The sequence below is a fragment of the Thermobia domestica genome, chromosome 11 (assembly GCF_964235325.1).
Source record: "Thermobia domestica chromosome 11, izTheDome1.hap1.1, whole genome shotgun sequence".
Lineage (NCBI taxonomy): Eukaryota > Metazoa > Arthropoda > Insecta > Zygentoma > Lepismatidae > Thermobia > Thermobia domestica.
This window is the reverse complement of record NC_137464.1, coordinates 34,086,284-34,112,220: the sequence shown is the minus strand read 5'-3', so window position 1 is coordinate 34,112,220 and position 25,937 is coordinate 34,086,284. Positions and strand designations below refer to the sequence as shown.

General features: G+C 37.1%; 2 protein-coding genes across 5 annotated transcripts in view; one reads left to right on the top strand and one right to left on the bottom strand.

The window, feature by feature from the left end:
- TTLL5 (Tubulin tyrosine ligase-like 5) overlaps positions 1 to 25,937 on the top strand; it is a 462,868-nt gene that overhangs the window by 24,246 nt on the left and 412,685 nt on the right. For 3 of the 4 annotated variants that reach the window (XM_081730322.1, XM_081730323.1, XM_081730327.1), the window contains exon 2: positions 12,805 to 12,992. In XM_081730322.1, the coding sequence (XP_081586448.1) occupies positions 12,831 to 12,992 (162 nt within the window). In that variant the 5' untranslated portion in view covers positions 12,805 to 12,830. Of the gene's footprint in view, positions 1 to 12,804; positions 12,993 to 17,402; positions 17,541 to 25,937 lie in introns of those variants that run through there. The other variant, XM_081730326.1, reaches the window with a different exon arrangement.
- LOC145664026 (uridine diphosphate glucose pyrophosphatase NUDT22-like) overlaps positions 1 to 25,937 on the bottom strand; it is a 140,973-nt gene that overhangs the window by 42,818 nt on the left and 72,218 nt on the right. The window lies entirely within an intron of this gene.

Sequence of the window (25,937 nt, the reverse complement as noted above, 5' to 3'; positions counted from 1 at the left end):
GGACGTATGGACAAAGCGTTCTATAAGACTTCCTATACTTTGTATAGCATAGCTTAGAAATCTTTAAAAAAAAAAAAAAAAAAAAAAAAAGTGGTATAGCGAGTAGAGAAGACTTTAACCAGCGATCTGTGACAAAATGCGCTAATTAGAAACCGATTCTTCGCGAATGTTTTCGTACAAATTTTCCAACTCAACAGCATGGCTTGTGAACCTTGTCAGATCTTCTATGGTATTTTCTGTTACCATCGTTCAAAAAGAATAAGTATCGCCACTTCGTCTTTAGGCAGTCATAACTCACCTGTAACCATAAAACAATACCTGTCTCATTGATTGATTAGGATGAGATTGGGTTGGGTAATGGGGACAACAACAACTGGGCTATTTGTCACCGTCAAGGTAGAGGCCAGACGCAGTATTTCATCGCAATATTGATTACCTTACTAAAAGGAAACAACACGCCTTAAAACATTAAGTAAATAACAAAAAATAGTACTTAGGAAATAAACTAAAAAATAAATAACATTAAAAAAAGCAAAGGAAATGTTAACACTATTGAGTAGCCTACCTGAGCCAGTTTTGTTTCTTTAGCCCATTGGAAAAGCATTCTTCTCTTTTTTTCGAAATGAGTATTTTTACTACGTGAGAGGAAAATTAGTATATCTATCTATCTATCTATCTATCTATCTATCTATCTATCTATCTATCTATCTATCTATCTATCTATCTATCTATCTATCTATCTCTATCTATCTATCTATCTATCTATCTATCTATCTATATATATATATATATATATATATATATATATATATATATATATATATATATATATATATATATATAGTGGCGGATCCAGGATATGATCAAGGGAGAGGCGATCCTTGAAGCCTTGTAGTCCATTTTACCCAGTGTAAACCTGAGCGTCAAAGGGGGATATAGCCCCTCCCTTGGATCCGCCCTTGTATATATTTGGTCTAGGAATTAATTCGTGCGGTTGGTACGCACACATTGAAGCTGTAGTACAAACACAAAATACATAAATACCTTAAGAAAAATATTGTCCATCGCTAGCCACCACTTTCGCCCATCTGTCAGGCAATGTACGGATTCCGTGGCGAAAGAAGTCCTCATCCTTGGAAGCGATCCAGTCAGAGACCCATGTTTCGATATCTTCTGAAGAAGTAAACCGCTGTCCAATCAAATCGTTGTTCATGCAATCGAACAAGTAGTAGTCTGAAGGAGCAACGTCTGGTGAATACGGCGGGTGGGGTAAAACTTCCCATCCGACATTTTCTAAATAGGTTTTGACCGGTTTTGCGACATGTGGGCGAGCGTTATCATGTTGAACAATAAGTTTATCATGTCTGTTCTCCCATTCTGGTCGTGTTCTGGCCAGAGCTTGCTTCAAACGCATTAATTGTCGTCGATAACGTTCTCCATTCATAGTTTCACCCGGTTGCAGCAGCTCATAGTACACCACACCTTTCATATCCCACCATATGCACAGCATAACCTTTGCACAGTGAATATCTCGTTTTGGTTGTGATGGACCTGGTTCACCTGGTTTCACCCAGGCCTTTTTTCGTTTAGGGTTCTCGTAATGGATCCACTTCTCATCACCCGTAATAATTCGATGCAGAAACCCCTTTCTGCTCTGTCGTTGAAGCAGCAATTCGCAAATGGTTTTTCGTCTTTCAACGTCTCGGTCTTTCAATTCATGTGGAACCCAATGTGACATCTTTTGAATCATTCCCATGGCTTTCAAGCGTTTGGAGACTGTTGTTTGATCAACGCCTAACGCTGCTGCAAGTTGTTCCTGCGTTTGACACGAATCCTGCTCGAGCAATGCTGTCAATTCTTCGTCTTGAAATGTTTTTGGCTGTCCAGCTCGCTCTTGGTCTGTCAAGCCGAAATCACCACTTCTAAACCGTGCAAACCACTTCTGACACGTTCGCTCAGCTAGAGCATGGTCACCATACACTTCCACCAAAATACGATGACTTTCAGTCGCACTTTTCTGCATGTTAAAGTAATGCACCAGGACACCCCGCAAAAACACTTTATCAGGCACAAATTGCGCCATGTTCACTTAACTACAAACTGGTGTTGTTGACGCTTTAATCCACTGCCCTATACTACGAACGATACGCGATGACAGGGGTTTGCAACACATGTGTAGATACACGGAACTGTGGGACGCTCCGTTCGTTGCGCCATCTCTTGTCCACCCGCACGAATTAATTCCTAGACCATTCCTCTCATCTAGTAAAAGTAAGCTTGTTTGCCTATATATTCATATTGAACTACAGTATAGGCTATAGATGCTGTAGCAGTTCCCAACCATTACTCACTGGTGATACATTTTACTGAAAAGCCATGACGTCAACTTCAAAAAGCCAACACTTGCTTTTTTTATTATTATTATTAATAACAATATATAATAGTGCAAGCCAATAAGCTTCTGTAAGGTAGTGGCTTTATAGAATGGTGAACATTGTTGCTGCCACAGGAGGCGTTAACTGATACAGTCTATCTGAAAATTGATTTTAACTAACTATTAAATGCTTCATGATTAAATATGAATGCTTTATATTCTAAAACTTCGCCCAACATACGTTATGAAATGCGTGACACACCAGTGTTTCGCGACCAGAGTTGGCGTGGGTCAATGAAAACTTGACCCACGACCCACTGACCCACCACCCACCGTGACCCACGACCCACTGACCCACCGCGACCCACTCTGACCCACGACCCACCATGACTCACCACCCACCGTGACCCACTCTGACCCACCACCCACCATGAACCACTCTCTTCCACTGTGACCTATTCTGACTAACCAAAATCCATCGTCATTAACTCTGAACACGATATACTGCCTCTTCTGTACTGACTAAAGAGTTTACACTTGTAATAAAACAAGACTGTGAAATTGTCACTAATCGGAGTTTGAATTTCTAGTCAATCGCTCAAGCACCACTCTGTTAGAATAACGGTGGATCTGACCTTTATGATATAAAGTGGTAAAGTGTTTGTCAGTGAAGAAATTGAAACAGTTCGAGGTGGTGGGAAATTAGTGTGTGCCTAAAATATACTTATACTAAGAGAGTATACTTGCAAGTGTTAATTTCTGAACGCATTCCAAACGAAACTTCTATTCGCAGGAAAGTACCCCTGTACAATATGGAAAAGGTTATGGTTTCTCAGTTCACAGTATTTTTCTCACAAAAACTTGAAAAATAAGTTTTTCATAGTTCATAAAGGTGATCGGGTACCATATGTGAGAGCATCTCCATAAAGTATGCTCATAATTGTAATTTGTATAATCATTAGAACACCACGTTAAATTTAAGTTACAAATATGCATAATTGCAATTATTATGAATATTTATTCAAAGTAGTTTACCTAAAGCATAGAAGAGACTTACTAAAAATTAGGTACAAAGTTGAATAACATAAGTAATTAGCCATTAGTAATACAAGTATACATTTTCCGTAACTCGTAATTTTCCACCTTAAAACAAATCTGAAATCGGATTTATTTCCTGTTGGTAACTTTTTCGTGGTAAATCATCCGCAGCGGAATGATGTCCATCCTTCAACCAAGAAATAACTAGGTCGTCTACTTTCAGCTTGTCTAGCGGTGGGCCATTAACATTGATGAACAACAAGTTAGACAATGTTTGAGCACTTAGTCTATTTCTAATATCAGTCATCTGTAAATTCATAAGGGGAAATCCCCGTTCGCACTCTGTCGTGGAAATTGATAATACTTCCACCCGATTTCTGTAACTCCTCATCGACAATCTGCTTGTTAGACTTAAGTCTGATAACGATTTTTCTCGGTCAGTTTTGAAATACTCAGCAAGAAGTATCATCTCTCTATCACCATACAACATCTTTTCCATATCGACCATGTCAGTTGGCAATGTCGACTCATGGAGAACAGAAACTTCATCTACAGTACCACGCCTTCGATAGGGAATCTTGTGAATAAATTATCAATTAAAACCTGATAAACTGATGATTTCTTATTTGTTTATAAATTTAATTTTTGCAATTACACATGAAGGTTTGATGCCATTACCAAGTTCCCTCCCCCGTCTAGAAAGCGCAAGGGAACGAGGTTCCAGGAATGTTCAGAGGTGAATGGAAATTTCCCTCCTTCTTCCCCTTCAATTACTTCACTGTTGTTTGCCATGTGCCAAATTACGATTGATTTAAATTAAATTCTCATAGTAGAATTATTTCCTTGTTGAATTATCAATACTTTTCAGTGGAAAAAAGGATGAAATTTGAAAGTTCCAAATCAAGGTAAAGGGAAAAAAGTGTAAAATTTTCCATATAATTATGCATACAATCCAAACTTAAAATTTCCGTGTAATTAAGCTTACAGTACAAATTTTATGCTTATTTTAGTCACAAGTTTTGGGGTTAATTGCCCTTTGCTGTAAGCGCTCCATATAATAAACATAAGCTTCAGCAATTATTATAGTAGAAAGCAATGGATATATGAAGCCAAGCACTGTATTTTTTGTTTCTGATTTTTTTTTTCTTAAATAACACCGATCGTTTTCGATCATTTTTACAAACCAACTCACTACCAATTTTCCATATAAAGAAAGTGCCCCTCCCCCCCCACACACACATAAAGGAGAATTTTAAAAAAAATGCTAGGACACATTCTGTTTGTTTTCAATAAAGAGTTAATACACTGAATTTCAGCTCCGTAAGTTTAACGGTTTGCGAGATACTCATTTCTTTTCTCGCAAAAATTCGGATCCTCTCTATCTCCTTAGGATATTATGCATTATAATAAAAGCAATATAACATCCCAGTTTGGATTAAGGCCTAACTATATACCAAAAGTAATTTCATTTGACTTTGCAATTTGACCGTGATGATCAGGCACACATAGTCACATTCAATTTTTTATATAATATATATTACAGTGATTCAAAAATGTATTTTTTCCAGTAGTTAGCTCCTCTAAAAACTCACAGATCTCGAAAGCCAAGTAGTAGTATAAGTCCTATTGCTATTATTACAATTACAAATATCAATATCCAAAAGTCCTGAAGTCCTTTTTTCACTTGGTTAGATATACTCACCTCAGGTAAGTAGATAGAAACAAGTGGAAAAGGAAGGGAAGTGATGGTCTTGAAAGTAAAAAGGTGACAAATTTACCAGTCTTCAGAAGATACTCTCTACAATGCAGTGAGCAGAGGGGGTCGGTAGATCATACTGAGTCCGTGTGTCGCAGTGGGTCACGGTGAGTGGTGGGTCACAGTGGGTCACATGATGTTGATCCACGACCCACTGACCCACTCAGAAAACTTGACCCACTGACCCACTCCATCTCTGGTCGCGACACACCGCTTGGGAACCATTACTGTTGTGGATTTAACAACAGGCGAATTCTTGAGAGTTTGTTCTTGTCAGTATAATAAAAAAATTCACTATAACCAAATTTAGAGGTCTCCGGCCCAAAATGATGTTACATTGGTATTTTACCTTTGTTCCATACGGCAATAGCTCTATCGGCCTTAAAATTATAAGAACAATAACCTATTGCTTGTAAGGAGCTAACACTGATCTACACATGTAACTGAAACATTTGGTGAAAAATTGGTACAAACGCTTTCTTTCTTAATCTACGTATGTTTTTCATTAACTAGCTTACTCCAAATTCCTCTATATTGCTAACTGTACCTTCGTCCCAAAAGAGGACAGTTCGGAATTGAGTCTGCATAATTTGTATTCAGTATTCATTGCTGAAGTAATAACAGTTAAGCTTGTCCTCGACCATGCGCTTCAGCTTTTGTAATAGCATGTGTTTAGTTGCACTGACTCGTAAATCCTTATTATAAATATATGGCTGCAGAATATCTTCAGTAAACACGCCCTAATGCCATACATTCCTGTAAAATGCCATCAGCCACACCAACGGAGTTGTGGTATCGTTTTCTGCTCAATGTCGGGACATATCGGCATCCGAAGAAACGAACGTGGCAATGCAACAGTCAAGAACACCACATTGGCAGAGATTGCACTGGAGTATTCTCTCCTGTACTCTGATCTCAGTAGCTATTTCCTTCAACGAAGGCGCTCTTACTGGCAAGCGGATTGGAACTTGGTCAACGAGAATAAGTTCCATTCAGTAAAATCTATTTTGAGCAATTGGTAGACGTCGTCACGTAGTAGTCGCCGGGACGAAATGACAGATACACTTCCGTATCAAACACACTCGTCTCACTCATTTTCATGTGGTGCCTGGCAGTTCGTATTGTGAAGGAAGTATCGTCCCACCGAGTATTTGGCATTTTCTTTTAGAATGTCCTGAATACTCAGATCTCATGAAAGTTTAGGACTACCCAGTGGTGCTATTCTAATTTTTTAACAACCGGTTCTATATATATAGATGGTGGAAGGGAACAAGACCAAAAAACTTCGGGAGATGATTCTACAACTAAAAACAAGGGGAAAAATCCAATACACATAGGTCCAACGCGGCGGCGTTTTCAAGCAGCAGCCGTGTGACGTTTCGCCGGCCCCCTCCTTCTAAGTGCAATATCTGCCCAACAAATAGAGAGATTGACGTTGGATCAAAAGAATGTAAAGAAAGTCATACTCCATCAAAATGATGGCACAAACAGAAAAGAGAAGAGCGTACTACACAAAGGGACATCCCAAAGAAAGGAGATTCACCAAATGAGATGCAGTAGGGGGCGTAAAAATTAACAATAGACCCCTACGTAAAAACATAAGATGATCTGGTAATGTTTAGCGTACGTACTGAATGATCGATTAGAACGTGCAGTGGGGATTCCCCACTGCAACTTCGGATGTACGACAAAATACATCACGAACGAGGTGGTTTGTTCGATCGATGGTACCATTTGCAACTATTGTGTCCGACAGTGTCCAAAACAGAACAGGGGAGGAATCGGGGGACGGTGTTGATCATTGCGCTACCAGTAAATCACACAGTGACGAGAAGGGAAGTGAAAATGTACAGATCATGACAAAAAGACATCTTCAGAATTCGGAAGTACGACTACACACTGCCTCACAAAATATGTGGGCGGTATGTTTAGCCCCACGGAATCCCCACTTGCACGTTCCAAGCGATCATTCAGTGCATACACTAAACATAACCAGGTCATTTTACGTTTGTACGTATTATTCATTTTCACATCCCCTACTCACTGTTAAAAATACCGATCCCTTCCTAAATCTGAGAAACCGTTTCTTATTTGTGCACCGAGATCTTTTCTTAGAAATAAGAGTTTGAAATTCTGATTAATGAGAAATGAAGAAAAGTAGAGGGAATTGTATAAAGCAAAATGAGAAAATGTACGGTTACTTTCCTTATGAATGAGAACTACCAAATCTCTATTGTCTCGGTGCACAGATAAGAAACGGTTTCTCAAATTTAAGAAATGAGTTTCAGTGCTGCATCTCATTGTATGAATCCCATTCTCCTCTTGTGCAGTTCGCTTTGCTCTTTTTTCTTTCCGCCATCATTTTGGTCAGGTATGACTACATTGTTTTGACCCGACGTCAATATCGCTATTTGGCAAATATTGCACTTAGAAGAAGGAGGCCGGAGAAACGTCGCACGGATGCTGCTTGAAAACGCCGCCGCGTTTGACCTATTGGAACTTTTTCCCTTGTTTTTAGCTGTAGAATCGCATCTTGAAGTTTTTCGGTCTTGTTCCCTTCTACCCTATATATATATATATATATATATATATATATATATATATATATATATATATATATATATATATATATACAGATGGTGATCAGAAAAATTGAAACACCTTTAGTTGGCAACACATCAGATGTATGGGTTGGCAGTGGTGTCGTGGCGCCCGCAGCGCCGGACCGCTGGCGGTGGTGTGTTAGGTCGGTCTCCAAACGTCAGGCGCAGTGGAACAGCAGCGTCCAGTGGCTGCAGCAGACGGAGGTAGTGTAAAATGGGAGACCTCTCAGATTTTAAAAGAGGGCAAATTGTTGGTGCGCGGTTATGTGGAGTGAGTGTGACAGCAGTGGCTACTGTGTTAGGTGTGTCGCGTGGGACAGAGTCGAAGGTGATGACGGCCTACACAACACACGGGAAAACCACATCGGGGAAGCGGAACAGTGGGACAGAAAATCATGAGTGACAGGTCACGCCGGGTATTAAAGCGCATTGTCACGCAGAACCGTCGTGCCACTGCGGAGCAAGTGACGGAGGAACTCAATCAGCACCTCCCCCACCCTGTTTTGACAATCACAGTCCGCCGCGAATTACATGACAAGAACTTACGGGATCGTGTTGCACGCGCCAAACCGCTCATCAGGGACCATAACGCTTTCGCACGCCGCAAATGGTGCCGCGACCATGCAACTTGGACCGTTGAGAACTGGAAACGTGTGATATGGTCGGATGAGTCATCCTTCACCCTATTCCCAACCACGGGCCGTGTTTATGTGTGGAGAACGCCCAAAGAAGCTTATGATCTGCAGTGTCTCCGCCCAACTGTGAAACATGGCGGCTCGGTGATGCTGTGGGCCGCCATATCATAGTTTTCATTGGGTCCTGTGGTCACACTTAGCGGACGAATCACTGCCAACGATTAAGTCGCAATTTTAGGAGACCACTTCCTATGGTTCGGATGTTGTTCCCGGACAATGACGCCATCTTCCAGGATGATAATGCACCCATTCACACAGCTGGCGTTGTTGCAGCGTGGTTTACGTTGTTGCAGCGTGCAAGATGCTGTGACGAAATTATGTAGCACTGTGAATATAATATTGAAAACGAATTGTCCAAGATAGATGGTTGTCAAAAAGTATTGGAAAGACCTTCATCTCAGCAATGGATCGGTAATTGACGATAATGATAGGTAGGCCTATATATTTCAAAGTTCCATTCTTGATATAGGAAGAAACGCTTATACTTTGTTCTGAGAGATCATACGTTTAACCCTATAGCTATAAGAATTTCAAAGAGCAAAGAAAAAATAAAATTTGTCATTTCCTTATCCCGCCAGTAGTCTTCTGATGTGTACAGAGCAAAACAAGGTTCTTTAAATAGATCATTTGCTTTTGGCTATGAAAAATTTCTATCCAACAAGCTCTCCCTTCCAGCTGCCTGTGTGTGTGAGTTTATGACGGTATAAGAAACGGTTCTGCGAACTCGAAATATTTTAACAACCGATTCTAGCGAACCTGCTGAATAGCACTACTGGAACGAATTAGTCCCAGAAGCGACAGCCCTATTAGCGACAGGAACTGTTATCTGTCCTATGAGCGACCGATTCATTTACATTGAGATGATAGAAGATGATATGATTCCCTCTCGTAAAATATGTTTGCCTCTGGCGTTATTAGCGCCCGAATAACCTAGGTATGAAATATGTACGTGCCAGTGATACTGTTCGTCAAATGTATTTTTCCTCTACTGTGAGTGTAAATAAACCTTATTTTAATTTTGAGTTAGATTTGACATGAAACATACCAAATAACTTAACGAGACAACAGGGATATTTCCATGAAAAGTATATTCGTATGTAATTATTGAAAATCCAGTTGTAATATCTCCTTTCTTCAAAAGCTCTGTTTTCTGCACTTAATTTGATTCAAATCTAATTACTCATTAAGCATAGGAATATATTTTATTTTGAAAAACTTAAACGTGTAACAGTTTCGCCAACTATCTACTTTTTAAACTTCCTAAAACTCTATGAATAAAATTGGGGGGGGATGTCAATGATAAAAGACAGCTTTTGAGATCCCTTACATCTGATTGGCTATTCTCAACCAATCTCACCAATTACAATGCAGTTCACTCTAAACAATCTAAAAGGTAAACAAACTCTTTAAACTACCTTCCCCCTATTGTAAGCTACTAAAACGTATGCTAATTGCTTAATTGCCTTCCTCCCTTGTTTTGACTTATACATAAAAACTTGTCGTGTAGCAATCTGAAATAATCCCTTATAACTAGACGAACTGTTAAGTCCTGCGAGAGATTTGTAAATTGTGTAATAATTTCTTCGAATACACCGTGTTTTTAGATTTCTTTGATATCCTCAAATGGTGAACACCTTTTTTCCATGGGCGACCGATGGGAAGGCAGAGGTCGCCCCCCTGGCCCACAAAAATGTATACGTAATATAGTAAACCACGTATATTAAATACCAGATATACCAGACGTGATACAGCAACCATGGAGATGCCCCTCCCTAGAAAATTTTCTTCGGGCACCCCTACCTCTTTCTGATTTTTTTTATGCCATAAACATATTCCTCCTTACGCAAAGTCGCTTTGACATATGATTAGCGTCATACTGAAGGCCTGACTACTGCAGGAAACATATGTTAGTCAAACTCTTCAGTATGGTACACGACTCTGCATAAGGCCCATTCAATCTAAACTTATGCTCCGTATCATTTTAACATGAAATTTTTAATTATATTAGAATCATAGATAAAGGCGGAGCTACTCTAAATATTTAGTTAGTTTTCCCCTTGATAGAGCCAATGTATTCACAGAAATTAATACAAAAATATAATATTAGGAAAGACGTATAAAAGATTGTTCATATGATGAGAGCATTCTCACGTATTAAATTCAGGTAGAGCGAAATTTTTCATAGCACACTTTGTTAGGTTCTAAATCACATTAGCATGAAACAAGTTAAAGAAGAGAGAATCTTATCTTCTTCCATTACCTTAGTATGAACGAATCGGCGACTCATAGGGCAGTTAACAGATCGAATCGGTCGCTCATAGGACAGTTAACAGTTCCTGTCACTAATAGGACTGTCGCAAATGGGAAGACACCACTGGAACTACCCAAAAATTATAATCAATCAGGTGTTGGGAATATTGTGGCTTTTAGTTATGGTATTTTGGTGTCATCCCACTTGCGACAGTCCTATTAGCGACAGGAACTGTTAACTGTCCTATGAGCGACCGATTCGATCTGTTAACTGCTCTATAAGTCACCGATTCGTTCATACTAAGATGATGGAAGAACATAAGGTTCTCTCTTCTTTAACTTGTTTCATGCTAATGTGATTTATAACCTAACAAGATGTATTATGAAAAATTTCGCTCTACCTTAATTTAATACGTGAGAATGCTCTCATTACATTAACATTATGAAAAATTTCGCTCTACCTGAATTTAATACGTGAGAATGCTCTCATTACATTAACATTATGAAAAATTTCGCTCTACCTGAATTTAATACGTGAGAATGCTCTCATTACATTAACAATCTTTTATACGTTTTTCCTAATATTATATTTTTGAACTAATTTTTATGAACACACTGACTATATCAAGGGGAAAACTAACTAAATATTTAGAGTACATTAGCCTTTACATTTAATGTTAAAATGATATGGAGTATAAGTTTAGATTGAATATGTTTATGGCATAAGAAAGAGATCAAAAAGAGATAGGGGCGCCATAAGAAAATTTTCTAGGGAGGCATCTCCATGGTTGCTGTATTACGTCTGGTATATCTGGTATTTAATATACATGGTTTGCTATATTACGTACCTTTTAGATTGTTTAGAGTGAACTGCATTGTAATTGGTGGGATTGGTTGAGAATAGTTAGTCAGATATAAGGGATCTCAAAAGTTGTCTTTTATCATTGTCATTTTTTCCCATTTTATTCACAGTGCCTTAGGAAGTCTAAAATAGATAGTTGGCGAAACTGTTACACGTTTAAGTTTTCCAAAATAAAATATATTACTGTGCTTAGTGAGTAATTAGATTTGAATCAAATTAAGTACAGAAAACAGAGCTTTTGAAGAAAGGGGATATTACAACTGGATTTTCAATAATTACATACGAATATACTATTCATGGAAATATCCCTGTTGTCTCGTTAATTTATTTGATATGTTTTATGTCAAATCTAACTCAAAATTAAAATAAGGTTTATTTACACTCATAGTAGAGGAAAAATATATTTGACGAACAGTATCACTGGCACGTACATATTTCATACCAAGGTTGTTCGGGCGCTAATAACGCCAGAGGCAAACATATTTTACGAGAGGGAATCAAATCATTTTCCACCATCTCAATATAAATGAATCGGTCGCTCATAGGACAGTTAACAGTTCCTGTCGCTAATAGGACTGTCGCTTCTGGGACTAATTCGGTATTTTTACTTTTATTTCTGATGATGGAATAGTTAACGTGCTCTAAGCTTTTCGGTTTTAGATTTTCCTGATATGCAATACTATTATAGCTTTTTTTTTTTTTTTTAGCTATTTTGTTGTTCAACCGTTTCCGTTTAAATTTTATAGTTAAATTTTAATTTTTAGGACCTCGGTTTTAATTTTTATAGTTTCATCTTTAATCTCTCATATTAGAAATTCACATTTTTAGAAGTTTTGAATTTTAATGTGTAGCATGTGTCGGCCATTGACATTATCTTGACAGGAATAGATAGCCTCGCTGCTAACTTTCCTAGTCAAACAGCAATCAGTCAATCTTCGACCTTTATTTATTTATTTATTTATTTATTTATTTATTTATTTATTTATTTATTTATTTATATATTTATTGCATGAATTTTTCTGTTACCTCGGAGGGTACCACCGGGCGTGAAGTTGTCACAATTGTTTCTCATTTTATCTATATGCAGTTTGAAGGAAATATTAATAAGTATAACTTTGAATTTACAAGACCAGAGAGTCACTGTATTGCTACTTTTAGTTGTATGACCTACACTGGAACACCACATTCGGTTAATATGAAGTACACTATTGCTTTTCTATCTTCAGATATTGTGCGTAATAACCCAAGCAGCATGGAGACTGGAGTTCTGATGCATGTGATGGGTGACGAATCGAATAATCTTCTGAACGAACTATGGAAAACCATTCTTCATTGCGATGCAGATCTTGATACTGACATGATTGTTGCCGAAGAGGAAAGTCAGCAAGAAGAGACATGTCTTTATGGCTCAGAGGTAAGTCATGTAGTGTTCCGCAATTATACTACATAATAAGAACACACCACAGCCGCAATTGAAGCACATGTCGCGAGCCAAGTGGTAATCAGTTTAATCATCTTGTTTTACCACACTTTTCAATTTATTTTCTTGAAGTCAGGAGCAGTAAGCAAATTAAGAAAACACACAGTTAAATGAGATACAGTTTGTTCTTCGTGACAGAAAAAGTGCTGCTGCTAATTAAAGCTCAACAGCTGTGTGCGTCTGACTGCTTGGCTGCCTAGCTCTTTCTTGCTGGCTTAGGTCATGGTTAAGCTTCGTTTAATTTCCAGTGACGTAGCCGCGAAGCGAAAGTAGGCAGACGACTCGAGCAGCGAAAGAAGTTAACAAATGAAAAAGAAAAACAAAAAGCTTTGAGATTTGCATGTTCGTTAGTCTTATGAGACACGTGCTGTAGCAACGAAGTCATGTCAAGAGGTCAAGCATATCTAAAAAGCAAAAATCTGCAGCTTCATCATACATAAAGAGAAATACAATGCAGTTTTCATTTCTTTCACAAGTAGAATGGCAAATCAACTGCAGTTGTTACACCAAATCTTATACCATATTTGGTTGGTCCCAAATGTTCATACACTCCCCCCCCCCCATTTCAATCAAAATCAAGGCTGCGCCCACAGGAAAAAAAATCAGGAGGTTAAAACAGCGTGTTTGCTAAAACAGTATCAGTAATAATTTCAGAGATAGCCCGGGGGAATTCCTCTCCTCCGAGCTACGAAATCCCCCCTGTGGCATATTTCCGATTGTGCTCAATGTGAATTATCAGTATTTTTGTAATGAAAATCTCCCCGGAGAAATGTTCTGAAATTATCACTGAACAGTGGTATTCAACCCGGAGCGCGATGGCTTCTTCGGAGATACGAAAAATACTTATATTCTGTAACACTGGAACATGGCTGTATTGAATTTATAGCATGATTCTTGTTTTATAGGAAAATTATTTTTTAAATTAAAAAGTAATAAATCCTGTAATTTCTATAATAAATTCTGTATTTTTTATATAGTTACCTACAATTTGAATTAAACATAGCTTAAATCAAAATCCTGCCTTTCTACAAACAGGTTGCATACCTTGCCTGTGAGATAGGCAACCCAAACAACGTTACTGTGCTCCAAGTTGCACACCATTCACGCAATTGTTGGTAAATTGGTTGGTTGATCGAAGTATAGCATCCTTTTTCAGCACAGAGGCTACCTGAGATGCGTATCCTTAGGGACACACACACACACCTACACCCACAAAAAAAGGTTAAATACTATTGGTCTATAGAAGTAGATATTTAAAGTTTAAAAATATTCGTATCATGATCTCGAGTCCTGACCCTATGAATTTGTGATCTTCGTGACACCTCCACTCCACTAATTTCCTATAATCATTTAGTTCCTCGCGTGGGAATCAAATTATGAAGTACGAAGATAAAGTTCTTTGTTGAAGTTTTAGCGTATATTTGTAGCACTGAGGCTATATGATTCGTGGACCTTCAGTTTGAGGGGAAATACGAATTACCATAATGCGTTCAAATTTCAATGCTGATACCCAGAATCGAACGCGGTATTCTATACAAAATGCGCGCGCGTTAGCCACTACCATACGTGTTTGAACTATAACAAAGATAGTCAACCTTTTTAGGCATGAGGGCTACTTTTCATTTCAGAAATCGCTGGCAGTCTACTTATCCGTACACTATCCCTCTCAGTGAGTCTCAACCGATGTTGTAACACAGTGGTATGTCACACAGTCCCCTAAGGTGTGTTACGAAATTTTAGAATTTAAAAATCATGAAGAATTTAATAATAATTAGTTAAAATCGAGACTACTGTACCAGTCAACACCTCCAGCGGTAGCAACCGTAGTAGCAGAGACAACTTGCAAAACGCTTGCTGTAAGCTTGAATTGCAAGTCAGCCAAGCTTGCATCCAGCTTCATTGGAAAACATGCAAGCATGCCACAAGCTGGATTCCAGTAACGAAGTTACATGAGGGCAAACTTGTATTCAGTGTTCCATTCAAGCTTGACGCGAACTTTTTACAAGTCGAGTCAAGTCAATAGCCAATGAACGGCCAGTTATGTTATGATGCTCTGCGAAGGGTTGCTTGCAAGTACAACAAAAGGAAGAGTGTCTGAAGGCATGAGTTTCAAGTGCAAGCGTAAGAGCCAAAAGCCAAGCACGTGCCAACTAGCCGAAAGCTTTCTTTCTACTAGGGAATAGGCCCTACAGTGCTATATAGAGTCATTGCACAAACTAATTGGTTTCACTATTATAATAGATATTATTATTATTATTTATAATAATAATATGAAGTCCTGAACGTTCAGTAAAGTGTATCGTCAGTCAAAAAAGGTTGAGAACCATTGCTCTAGAGGAAATCATAAAACAATAACAATGGTCGATACGAACGGTATGACACAGACCATCGCGCCCCGCGAACTACCTTTCACAACTTACCGCTCTCGACCAGTTGTCCGCGGTCGACGTTTTGATTACCCCTAAAGTAAGCCTATATGGAGCACTACGGACGGAGTAGGTAAGTATGGAGCACTGAGAATGCCTTTATAGGCATATTTGTAATTGTCTAATGAAACGTCGCATTCTGTTTCATATCTAAGATACATACTCTTCCATGACAAAATGACATAACAGCGTTTTTGCCCATGGAAAAAGTATTAAAACAAACTTCAGGGGAGTGATTCTATAAATATAAATAATCAGTTTAGTAAAACATAATGATAATGGAAAGCGACATGAAGTCACCGATGAAGGAACACGCACAACTACATGACGTTATACGATCGATCTGACCCTGACTTCCAGAGGTGAACGCTCCATGGGCATACATACCAATGCTAATCGAACATACAATAACTGTGTGTTTAAAAAAGAAAGAAACAAACAATTTAAAAAACACCTGAGAAAAATAAATAATAATAAATACCATAATAAATAAATAAATAAATAAATAATACAGACCATGTGTGCTATCTCTTGTAGTTGTCGGACCAAACCATGCCGTGACCAAGCCCATAATTAAGCGAAAGGGGAGGGAGCTATTGCCTGCCTCGTTAAATGTTCTCTGTTTCTGTAAAATTATCACGAACACTGGTTCTAGTTGCTTGTAAATCTGAAATTACTAATTAAAAAAATAAGATCTGGTCCGAGCTACCAGACTTCGATTCCTGGCGATGGGTCACGCGGTTTGTATCTAACGGTAAACTGAAAGTTCACTGGAGTTATTGTTGCTTACTAGTCGAGACATATCTCGTTCAATAGAAACAAATGTATTTTCCGAGACGGGAAAGCAGTTTTACAGTTTTACTTCCTCTTTGTGAGACGAGACACCTCCACATGTAATCTCGAGGGCAACACTAATCGAAGTTTAGTACCGCAATTGTACAGTCTATGGTGGAATCTGAACCACCGCAATGCATTCAAATTTTATAGCTTTTTCACCGGAAATCGAACTCGGAATCCCGCGCAAGAAAAGCGCACACACTAAACCCGGTGGAAAAACCTTGAGATTTAAATGCATTATGGTACTGCATGACTCAACCTTATACCGTAGATCCAATTCTTGAACATTAAAACTAGGGACGACCAAGATTTTCCGGAATTGGAAATTTCATTTTCCGGATTTCGGAAAAATCCGGAATTCAGAAAAATTCGGGACCTTAGAAAATTCCGAAAATCGGAAAATATCCGGAATTGAAAAAATTTCGGAATTTTCCGAAATCCGGATTTTTTCTGTATTTCGGAATTTTCTAAATTCCAAAATTTTTCCGAATTCCGGAATATTTCCGATTTTACTTTTCGGATTCCGGAAAGTAAAAATAGCGGAATTAGCCATCTGTAATTAATACTGAAAAGGAACGCTAAGAGTTGAACTAATCAATCATCCTTGTAAACCTTATTGCTAGCTACAGTTTATGCAGGTCGTAAAGTAAATCATTACATTACGTACTTTGCATGTAAAAGAATCGTCCATGTTTTGGACACTTCATCTGCCTCTTCCATATCAAGTCTTCAATAATAATAATAATAATAATAATAATAATAATAATAATAATAATAATAATAATAATAATAATAATAATAATAATAATAATAATAATAATAAAATCCGAAGTTGAAGTTTGATTGACTTGGAAGAAGTTGATCCCGAGTGGCAACTTGTGCTGTGCTCTATATCTCCCACTCTTTGAAAGTGCTCACGCAGTCTGATTTGTGTTGTGAGTCAGACACAGAGGAAAAGAGAAAACGAGAGAGAGAAGAGCGCATGGAATGAAACCATCAGCCGTAGTAGTACTGACTGAGTGGTGAGTCAATCAATTGGTAGCTTTCTCTGGTGGCTGGTAGTGGATATGTGTATGTATGTGTACGCAGGAAGCAAAGGCAAGGTGAATTCTTTACGCGCAAGGCAATGCCCGTTTGCTCAAAGCGAATAACTTTCGGTGTGTTCTGTCTTGTGGAAAATACTTTGAAACGTGTGTAGTTAAGTGTGAACTTAAAACAGGTAAGTGTAACTGTTTTGTGTTTTTTTATACATAGTATTCATAGACAAAAAAGAAAATAAAACTGTGTGAAATGTATTATACAACATCAGAATTTTTTTTTCTAGGCCAAGTTGTGTTCACACATTGTGAGTAAACAAAGCCATGTGTGTAATGTTAGGGGAGTGGGACTTGAAACGCTTTAGGAGTCATGTCACCATTTCAACATGATGAAAATGACAATGTTTGCTAGGATCAGGGTATGCGATCTTCCTCTGTCTATTCTTTTTTAAATGCAATTCCAAAGGGATTTATTTGCATGTGAGCTGGTACATATGTAGGTCAATATTTACCAACTTTAATAATGAAAGAGGTTTATCGTATAACGAAATTTTATGCGGTTATAATAGTGATATTCAGATTATGGGCATATCTTTTCCTAATTTATAGGTTTGTTTGAAAAAATTAAAAAAAAAGCAAGCTAAGATAATAATATACTGTAAACAACCTACCTTTTGTAGATGTTAACATAACAAATATTATCGCAAAGATATCCGAAAATATGGATAAACGGGCATCTTATGACTGAGATGTCAGCCACTTTATACGGACACTTTTACAAGATATTTTACTATATTATAGAATATATTACCAGTACAGTGGATTTATTAAACTTTGAACTGAAGAGGCTATTCCAGTTTCTTATTCATCACAGTTCGCTTCTTGAGACAAATTTCGTTTCATCCCTGAGAGAAGTACGAGTGTAACCTTCCCCTGCAAATTAAACTTCAGTTACGAGTTTGATCATGGCATATCAATTATAAAAAATCTATTTTATGCAGTGTTCGAAGTAAAAAAAAAAAAAAAAAGAAAAAGAAAAAAGAAAGAAAGAAAGAAAGAAAGGGAGAGGCGGTATGTTTTAATACGATTTTGACTCGACATACCGGCTATCTAAGTATTGAACCATAGTTGAGGGTATGTTGCCTAAAATATTACATTTTTATTTATATAATCACTGAAAACCATTGGAGAGTTTCTATTAAGTTACGGGTAGGACATGGAGAGACTTTAATCTCCTGCCAATAACTTTCTGAAAATAAAATTAAAAAATATCTCTTTATGTTGTATTACAGAGAATTATACATGGAAATGCTCAAAAACCGAGTTTTTATATTAATTTCCTGCGCCCCCCCCCCCACTCAACTAGGGGAATTCCGAACTTCTGGATGATCCTCCAAATCCGCCCATGCTCAAAACATATTTATATGCATTAAGACAAGAAGACACACAGATACATAAGAAACAATCAATTCAATATGGTATATTAAAATGTACACTAGAGGAACTTCTTTGGAGACATCTCATTTTAAAAACAAAAGGTAGGAAAATAGATAACAAAAAAAAAAAAAAAAAAATGTTGGTGTTGTGAATTTAGAAATTATTTCTACACAAGAAATACAATCTTTCTACATACAAAGCTATTCGTCAATTACTGTGTATAAAAATGGTTCTATTAAAGATATTTAGCATTTACTCCCAGTGACGGTATGTCTTTATCACTTAAAAACCAGAGAAGGTATGCCCTTATCACTGAAAAAACAGAGGCGGTATGGCATACCACCGCATACCGTCTCACTTCGACCACTGATTTTATGTAAAAGGAAAACAGTTCATTTGAAAGAGAGTGAAGTGTTTAGTCACCAAAATCTAATACGTGTTTAGTTTGATCCAATTTCCTGGAACTTCTGAGAGATTGCAATTTGGGGTAGTTGACAAGCGAAAAATTGTCATTTGTGTTGGGGTTAAGGCTTAGGAAGAGATATTTGGGGATCTTGTTTTCTAACTCCTTGAAATTTGATGCAAGAATGTCTGATCACAAATTAGAAGAGCAATAGATTAATGGTCCACTAGTAGTAAGACATTTTTCTCCTTAGTTTGAGTAATCCTGGATTCATTTACCATTATAATTGGGTTACATCATTGGTTCCCAACCTGGGAGACACGCCCTCTGGGGACCGTGATGGACAAGCAAGGGTGGCGCAAGTTGCTGATACAATTAAACTACATTCGTAATTACAAATATTACGAATTGTAACAAAAGGGTGTTAGATACTGTAAAAATAGAAATTAACTATTAAGGCTTAACAGTGGTTTCATTAAGAGCACATAATAATAATAATATTGCACTGCAGCGCTACGCAATAGTTTTGATGGAAATAAATATAAATTGACAAGAATATAATTATATTATTATTATTATTATTATTATTATTATTATTATTATTATTATTATTATTATTATTATTATTATTATTATTATTATTATTATTATTATTATTGAGAATTTAAGAACTCAATGCTGCATTTGAAATTAGAGAGGAGTCAAACAAAAACATTATATGATCAACAAGTAGAATGGAGGGTTTACAAAAACAGACGCCACATAAAAAAACTAGCGTAGATTCGAAAAAAATGATAACATTTAACATCGACGAAAAACCTTTAAGAAAAATGTAATTCTTAGTTGTACTGGCCTAAAAGATATGTGTTAGAAATAAATGTATTATACTTCCAAGTCAGTTCATATTTATGAACAAACCCTCCCTGCTGGTCTAGTGGCTAGTGCGCGTCTTTGATGCATGGGATCCTGGATTTGATTCCCGATAGAAGAGCATTACGGTATGGATTTCATCTTAAACTGTTCATCCACACCAAGGAACGCATCCACGCAGGGGTCCACCAGGTCCGTATCCCCTCCCCACAAAAAAAATTCGTAACTATATATACACACCTGTACTCCTTCTTAATAAAACTACATTTGTTTAGCAGAGAAATGATTGATGTAGCTTAAAAATTTGATCTTACAGTTCATCTCTACTCTTCATCTTATAAAAAGCTTTGTGCTGGACAAACACCGTGTGCGTGGGTTTTCTTGGGGTTATCCCATTTCCTCCCATTTCATTCATTTCTCATCATATTTAGCGTAGCCTGCATAACCAGGGACGTAAAAGTGAAAGATTTTTCACACACACACACACACACACACACACACACACACATATATATATATATATATATATATATATATATATATATATATATATATATATAACTGCGTTCTCGAATTCTGCGTTAACCAATTTTGTTATATTGATTCATATGTAATACGATTAAATTCTTAATCAATCAGCATTGAGTAATGTGTGTTCTATACAATGGAAACAACCAGAAGAAGAAATAAAATCTTGGTGACAATATGATAATCTCACATAAAATACTTTGTTTACATTTTCTCTTACCAAGGTCTTGATCCTACAAGTAATAAACATTACATACGTTGTTAAACTTTATTGAGTTTAACAAACAGCTATGTGCTTCTGTGTTATTACATGAGTTTGCAACATTCACATATATTCATGGTGTAGTATACTTATCATATCTTCTACAAATTGAAAATTCATTTTGTGCAAATATCACCTTTTTTATTATTATGTAATGATTTTTTTTTCATTTCATGAAATGAATGAATGATTCAACTTAAAGACAAGTCAAAGAAATATCATTTTTCTGTAACACAAGAGAGAAATGTATTAGTGCTATTACATTGGTTTTGAATTACAGCTTTCTTTCCTTATAATTCTACGAAGTTGCTACATTTTCAAACGTTTGTGAATCTTCTAGAGAGCTGATTTTTGAAAGGTATCACAATGTGTTTTAAGTTATTATATAGGGTGGCCCACAAAAGTAGCCCGGCCGGGTAATACCAGAAACGAGCAAATACGTATTTGTGTGTAATTCTTGCTGAGGGTGTTGTGTCACTCGACGCGTAGTTTAGCATCTTGCGATGTCTGCATAGGCGGAACTAGATGGGGTCCGCCTCCCCCCCTAGTAGCAAAGCTGGCCCTCCCCAGAATGTTTCTACTAGACGAAAATAATGTTATTAATTTATCTCAATTTACGCATAACAATTTTAGTGATGCTTGCATTCGACGTATTTAATAGTGTCTTTACTTGTCCACCCATAGGATTTTTTAAAATATGGTCTGGTGCCTGGATGTAACAAAATCCCTGGACCAATGTGATAGTGGTCAGTATAGCGACCTCTCAGCTTGCGCTATGTGCGTTTTTTTTTTATTATTATTATTTGATAGCATCATTAATGTAAATTATTTTTGTATTGTTTCTGTATTCAAGTATAGAAAACTGAATTCATTGATAGCAAGGCAAAATTGGTACATAATTCAGGTGGGCTGTAGGGACTATGTCCCCTGGTACATTGTGCTCCTGGAACTCACGACTTCCCCTACTTTACCTATAGCTATTCACTGGAAAAAATTAAAGAACTATTGTTTTTTAAGAAAGGAAAGAATACAGATATTGTATTAGATCAAATCTTTAAGCCATATTAATAATTTCTCTGTTAAAACACGTATAGTTTTATTAAGAAAGTGCACAAATGTCTGTCAAGTTACTAAGATTTCATGCGGTCCAAATCAGATGGACTTTCCATAAGTGCGCTTTGGTCAAAGATGTTTTTGGTACTAACCAAACACAATTTTAAAAAATGGCGAAGGGGGAAGGTCCGGATCCGGTGATCCCTTCGTTGGTGCCCCCTGGCTGTAACGGTTGATACTAACGATGCAACTACAATAATACGTTAAGAAGTTTATATGTAATTCAGGAATATTACAAAAGTTGTCTTATGTATGCTGGAAAACATTGAATATATTGCTTATAAAATCTGATTTAATGATTTAAAATAAAAGCCCTTTTATACCATTTAATTTGCTTTCTTTCTCTCTCTGTTAAAATATTACGATCAACATTATTATCAATCAATTCTGCAGGTTAAATCTTACTTTCATTTAATGTTTGTTGTTCCAAATTTTACAATCACTTCTGCTTGTCTATCTACTTCTGCGCGAGTCTTTGGACTTGAACTTCTCACTTGGCTTTTCTCCTACGCTTCTATAAGTTGATACAAGTTAAATGAATGCAGCAGAGAAATAATGTTCAAGGTTTTGCGAGACACTTTGCTTTCTGTCTTTTATATATATATATATATATATATATATATATATATATATATATATATATATATATATATATATATATATATATATAAAGAGCTCAGAATAAATTATAGGAAATTTTAAGTTCAGAATATTTAAATTACAAAATTTTAAGTTAGTAATTTAGGCTTAATACATATAAAATTCTAAAGGGTAGACGCTGTCTACCCTGTCTCCCTTCAAATCTCGACACTGATCAATATTAACAGTCGAAAATCATATTCACGAAGAAATTAAATGTTGAATAAAAGCAGGAAATTCGTGTTATTATTCTGTTCAAAATCTCTTGTCGTCGTGAATTCTGTCGAGGAATTTAAAGCTTAAAATATATAAAACGTTAATCATGCCTGTTGTTCTGTATGGTTGCGAAACATGGTCGCTTAGTCTGAGGGAAGAACATAGAGTGAAAGTATTTGAGAACAAGATTCTAGCGACGAATATTCGGACCCAAGAGAAACGGCGATGGGGAATGGCGGAAACTTCATAATGAGGAACTACATAATTTATACGGTTTACCAAACATTGTTAAAGTCATCAAGTCAAGGAGGCTTAGGTGGGCAGGTCATGTAGCTAGGATGGAAGAAAGTAGAAACGCTGTCCAAGTCTTGACTGGAAGACAAATCGGAAAACGACCATTAGGAAGACCCAGGCGCAGATGGGAAGACAGTATTAAGATGGATCTCGCAGAGATAGGAATGCAAAGAAGAAATTGGATCCAGTTCGCTAAGGGTAGAAGTCTGTGCAGAGCTTTTGTGAACGCGGCATTGAACTTTCTGGTTCCATAGGACAAAGAGTTATTTAGTTAATGAATGATTATTAGTCCATGACTGATTTTTAAAAAGTTATAATTTTAAATTATCATCGCTTGCATATTTATTTGTGTTTCTATCAGAGTAGACTGAGAACATGATAGTTAACGTTTACGAATAATGTACTTTCGCTCAGAATTGCACGAGTAAAACAGTAATAGAAAATTATGAGTTTTCATAATTAGAGTAGATTTTAGGTAGTTATTTAGTTGCAACAGAATATAGGAAATATACAATTTTAAGCAAATTTTCACTGAACTGTTATATGACAGTATCGTGTTAATAGAACTAAAAAAACTTGAAGAGATGATAATGAGTGCGGAGTAAGGGGGACTCAGAAGGAAATATATATATTCTTCCAATTTTCAGAACTAAGGAGTCATGGCCCCTCCTAGGAAAATATTCTAGATACGCCAATGGGTGTCTGTTTCTGTCTGTCGCTCGTATGCCGCCCGATGTGCATTTGTTTAGCTTAAATTCCCTGCCTGTTTGGTAAACAAGTGTCGTCGAAAAGATGTTCTCCGTGCAACAGCGGATTGTGGTAACGGAAGAATAGGTGCGGACAGGTTCAATTAAGAACGCACAAGATCCCTGGGTAAGCAAGGAGTTGTGGCCTCCTCATTTCCCGGATTTGTCTTCATGTAATTTTTATGTCTGAGGATGCTTAAAGTTGAAGTTGTATACAAATAATCTCTATACTCTGGCTGAACTGAGCAAAACATTACCCGTAATGCCCAAAGTATTACCTGTGAAAAGTTACAGGCGATGTCAGCCAATATACGTATTGTGACGTGTGCAGAAGCGTCTCAGCGTTAACGGGGGCCACTTTCAGCATTTGTTGTATCGTACATGTAACCCAATGTTTATATTTTCCTATTGTTTCGGCCGGTATTAACTCGCCTGGGTACTTTTTTATGGGTTACCCTGAATTACAATGAAATACAGTTTTTTTTTTTTTAAGTGCCGTACTTGTGTCAAATTAAGAGATTCATACAGTATGTGACTATCTAAAATATTAAATAACTATTTGTATGTAGTCATCTGCAAAAATGATGGGCAGGATGTTTTACTGCCTTTAGACTTAATTGAATTTAAACAAAAAGTATGTAAAAGTAGAGAGAGGTTTCCTTTCATAGAATTTGATTTTGCAAACCACAAATTAAGCCTTGATAATAATAGACCTTTTATTCAAGAAATTGAAGGTCTTGAGTGATCCTTAACATATCCTCATTTAAAACTTTCTCACACTGTCTGTATAACAAATTCTCTGCTTGACACCTGAATGATTGCGATGTCAAGTCAAAGCGATAACAATTGGTTCGCAACTCAATTGATCCTTTTGTAGCTATACTCGTCACTTGAAAAAAATAAATTAGAAATGGGGGCGTCTTCCATCGTTTATACTTCCGTTCATTACACGGTACTTGGGAGGAGCCGGAGGGATGTCTATTCATGAATGAAGATAATTGCACAGAGCATTTCTTCCTTCACTTTCCCTTTCATTTATTCCCACAGAGAAATTCAAAGGCATTGTCCTCCTTTACTTTGATTAAGAAGCAATGAAACTCAGAGGAATTGTATCATTCAAAGTGGGTAACATATTAATATTCTTATTGTGTTAGTTCAAAGTCAGTCTTCATAAGTTTTATTACACTTCCACGCAATCTCAATGATTCAGGAGTAATTAAAAGCTGTATACAACAATTTTTCTTTATATGCTTTCGTTTTCTTTATACAGTAAAATGCGATTTAATACCATAACAAGTATTGTTAGCATCAAGGGAAGGTCTATGTAAATTTATAAAAAGAGACTAGAAATAATCCAAGATAAGACAGAGAAGCTTTCCGAGTGTCGAAAAGAGAAATAATTTCTCGAGAATCCATTCGAAACGAGAAGAGAAAACCTTATTCCTCGTTTTATGTCGTCTATTCTCGTTAGCAACATTACTCATACAGAGCAAGAAAAACAAAACAAACATGCATTTATGACTAATCCAACACTGCCAATTAGGGTTGGGCATGAGTCGAGCTAAAACTCGACTCGACTCGAATTCGAGTCGAATCAAAGGTAATTTTCTCGAGTCGAGTCACTGCTTTTGAGGTCAAATTTCAAGTCGAATCACGTTTGATAAATGGCTCACTCGTTCAGTTCGTTTTAACTCGTTTTGAAATTATGGCCTGATTAAACTGCAAAACGAAAGTCATGAGAAATGTAAGCAGTAATGTGGAATACTTTTAGTGTTGCTCACGAGAGGGGACACTGCTCACATCTTGTTTCGTCTCGATAACGAGACGACAAGAGATCTTTATAACGAGCTCGGTTCGACTAGCCTCAACTGAGCCGAAGGCTCGAGCTGGCTCGGTTGGGGTGAGCCATCTGATCGCTTCGGCTTAACTGAGTCGAGGGCTCGAGCCGGCTCAGTTAAGTGAGCTGTTGTCTCGGCTTGGCTCGATAGCTAATGAGTTGTGAGCCGAGCCGCTCGAACCGTTGACAACCCTAAACTCAGGCCGAGCAGTTTTGAACATGTTTGGCCGGCGA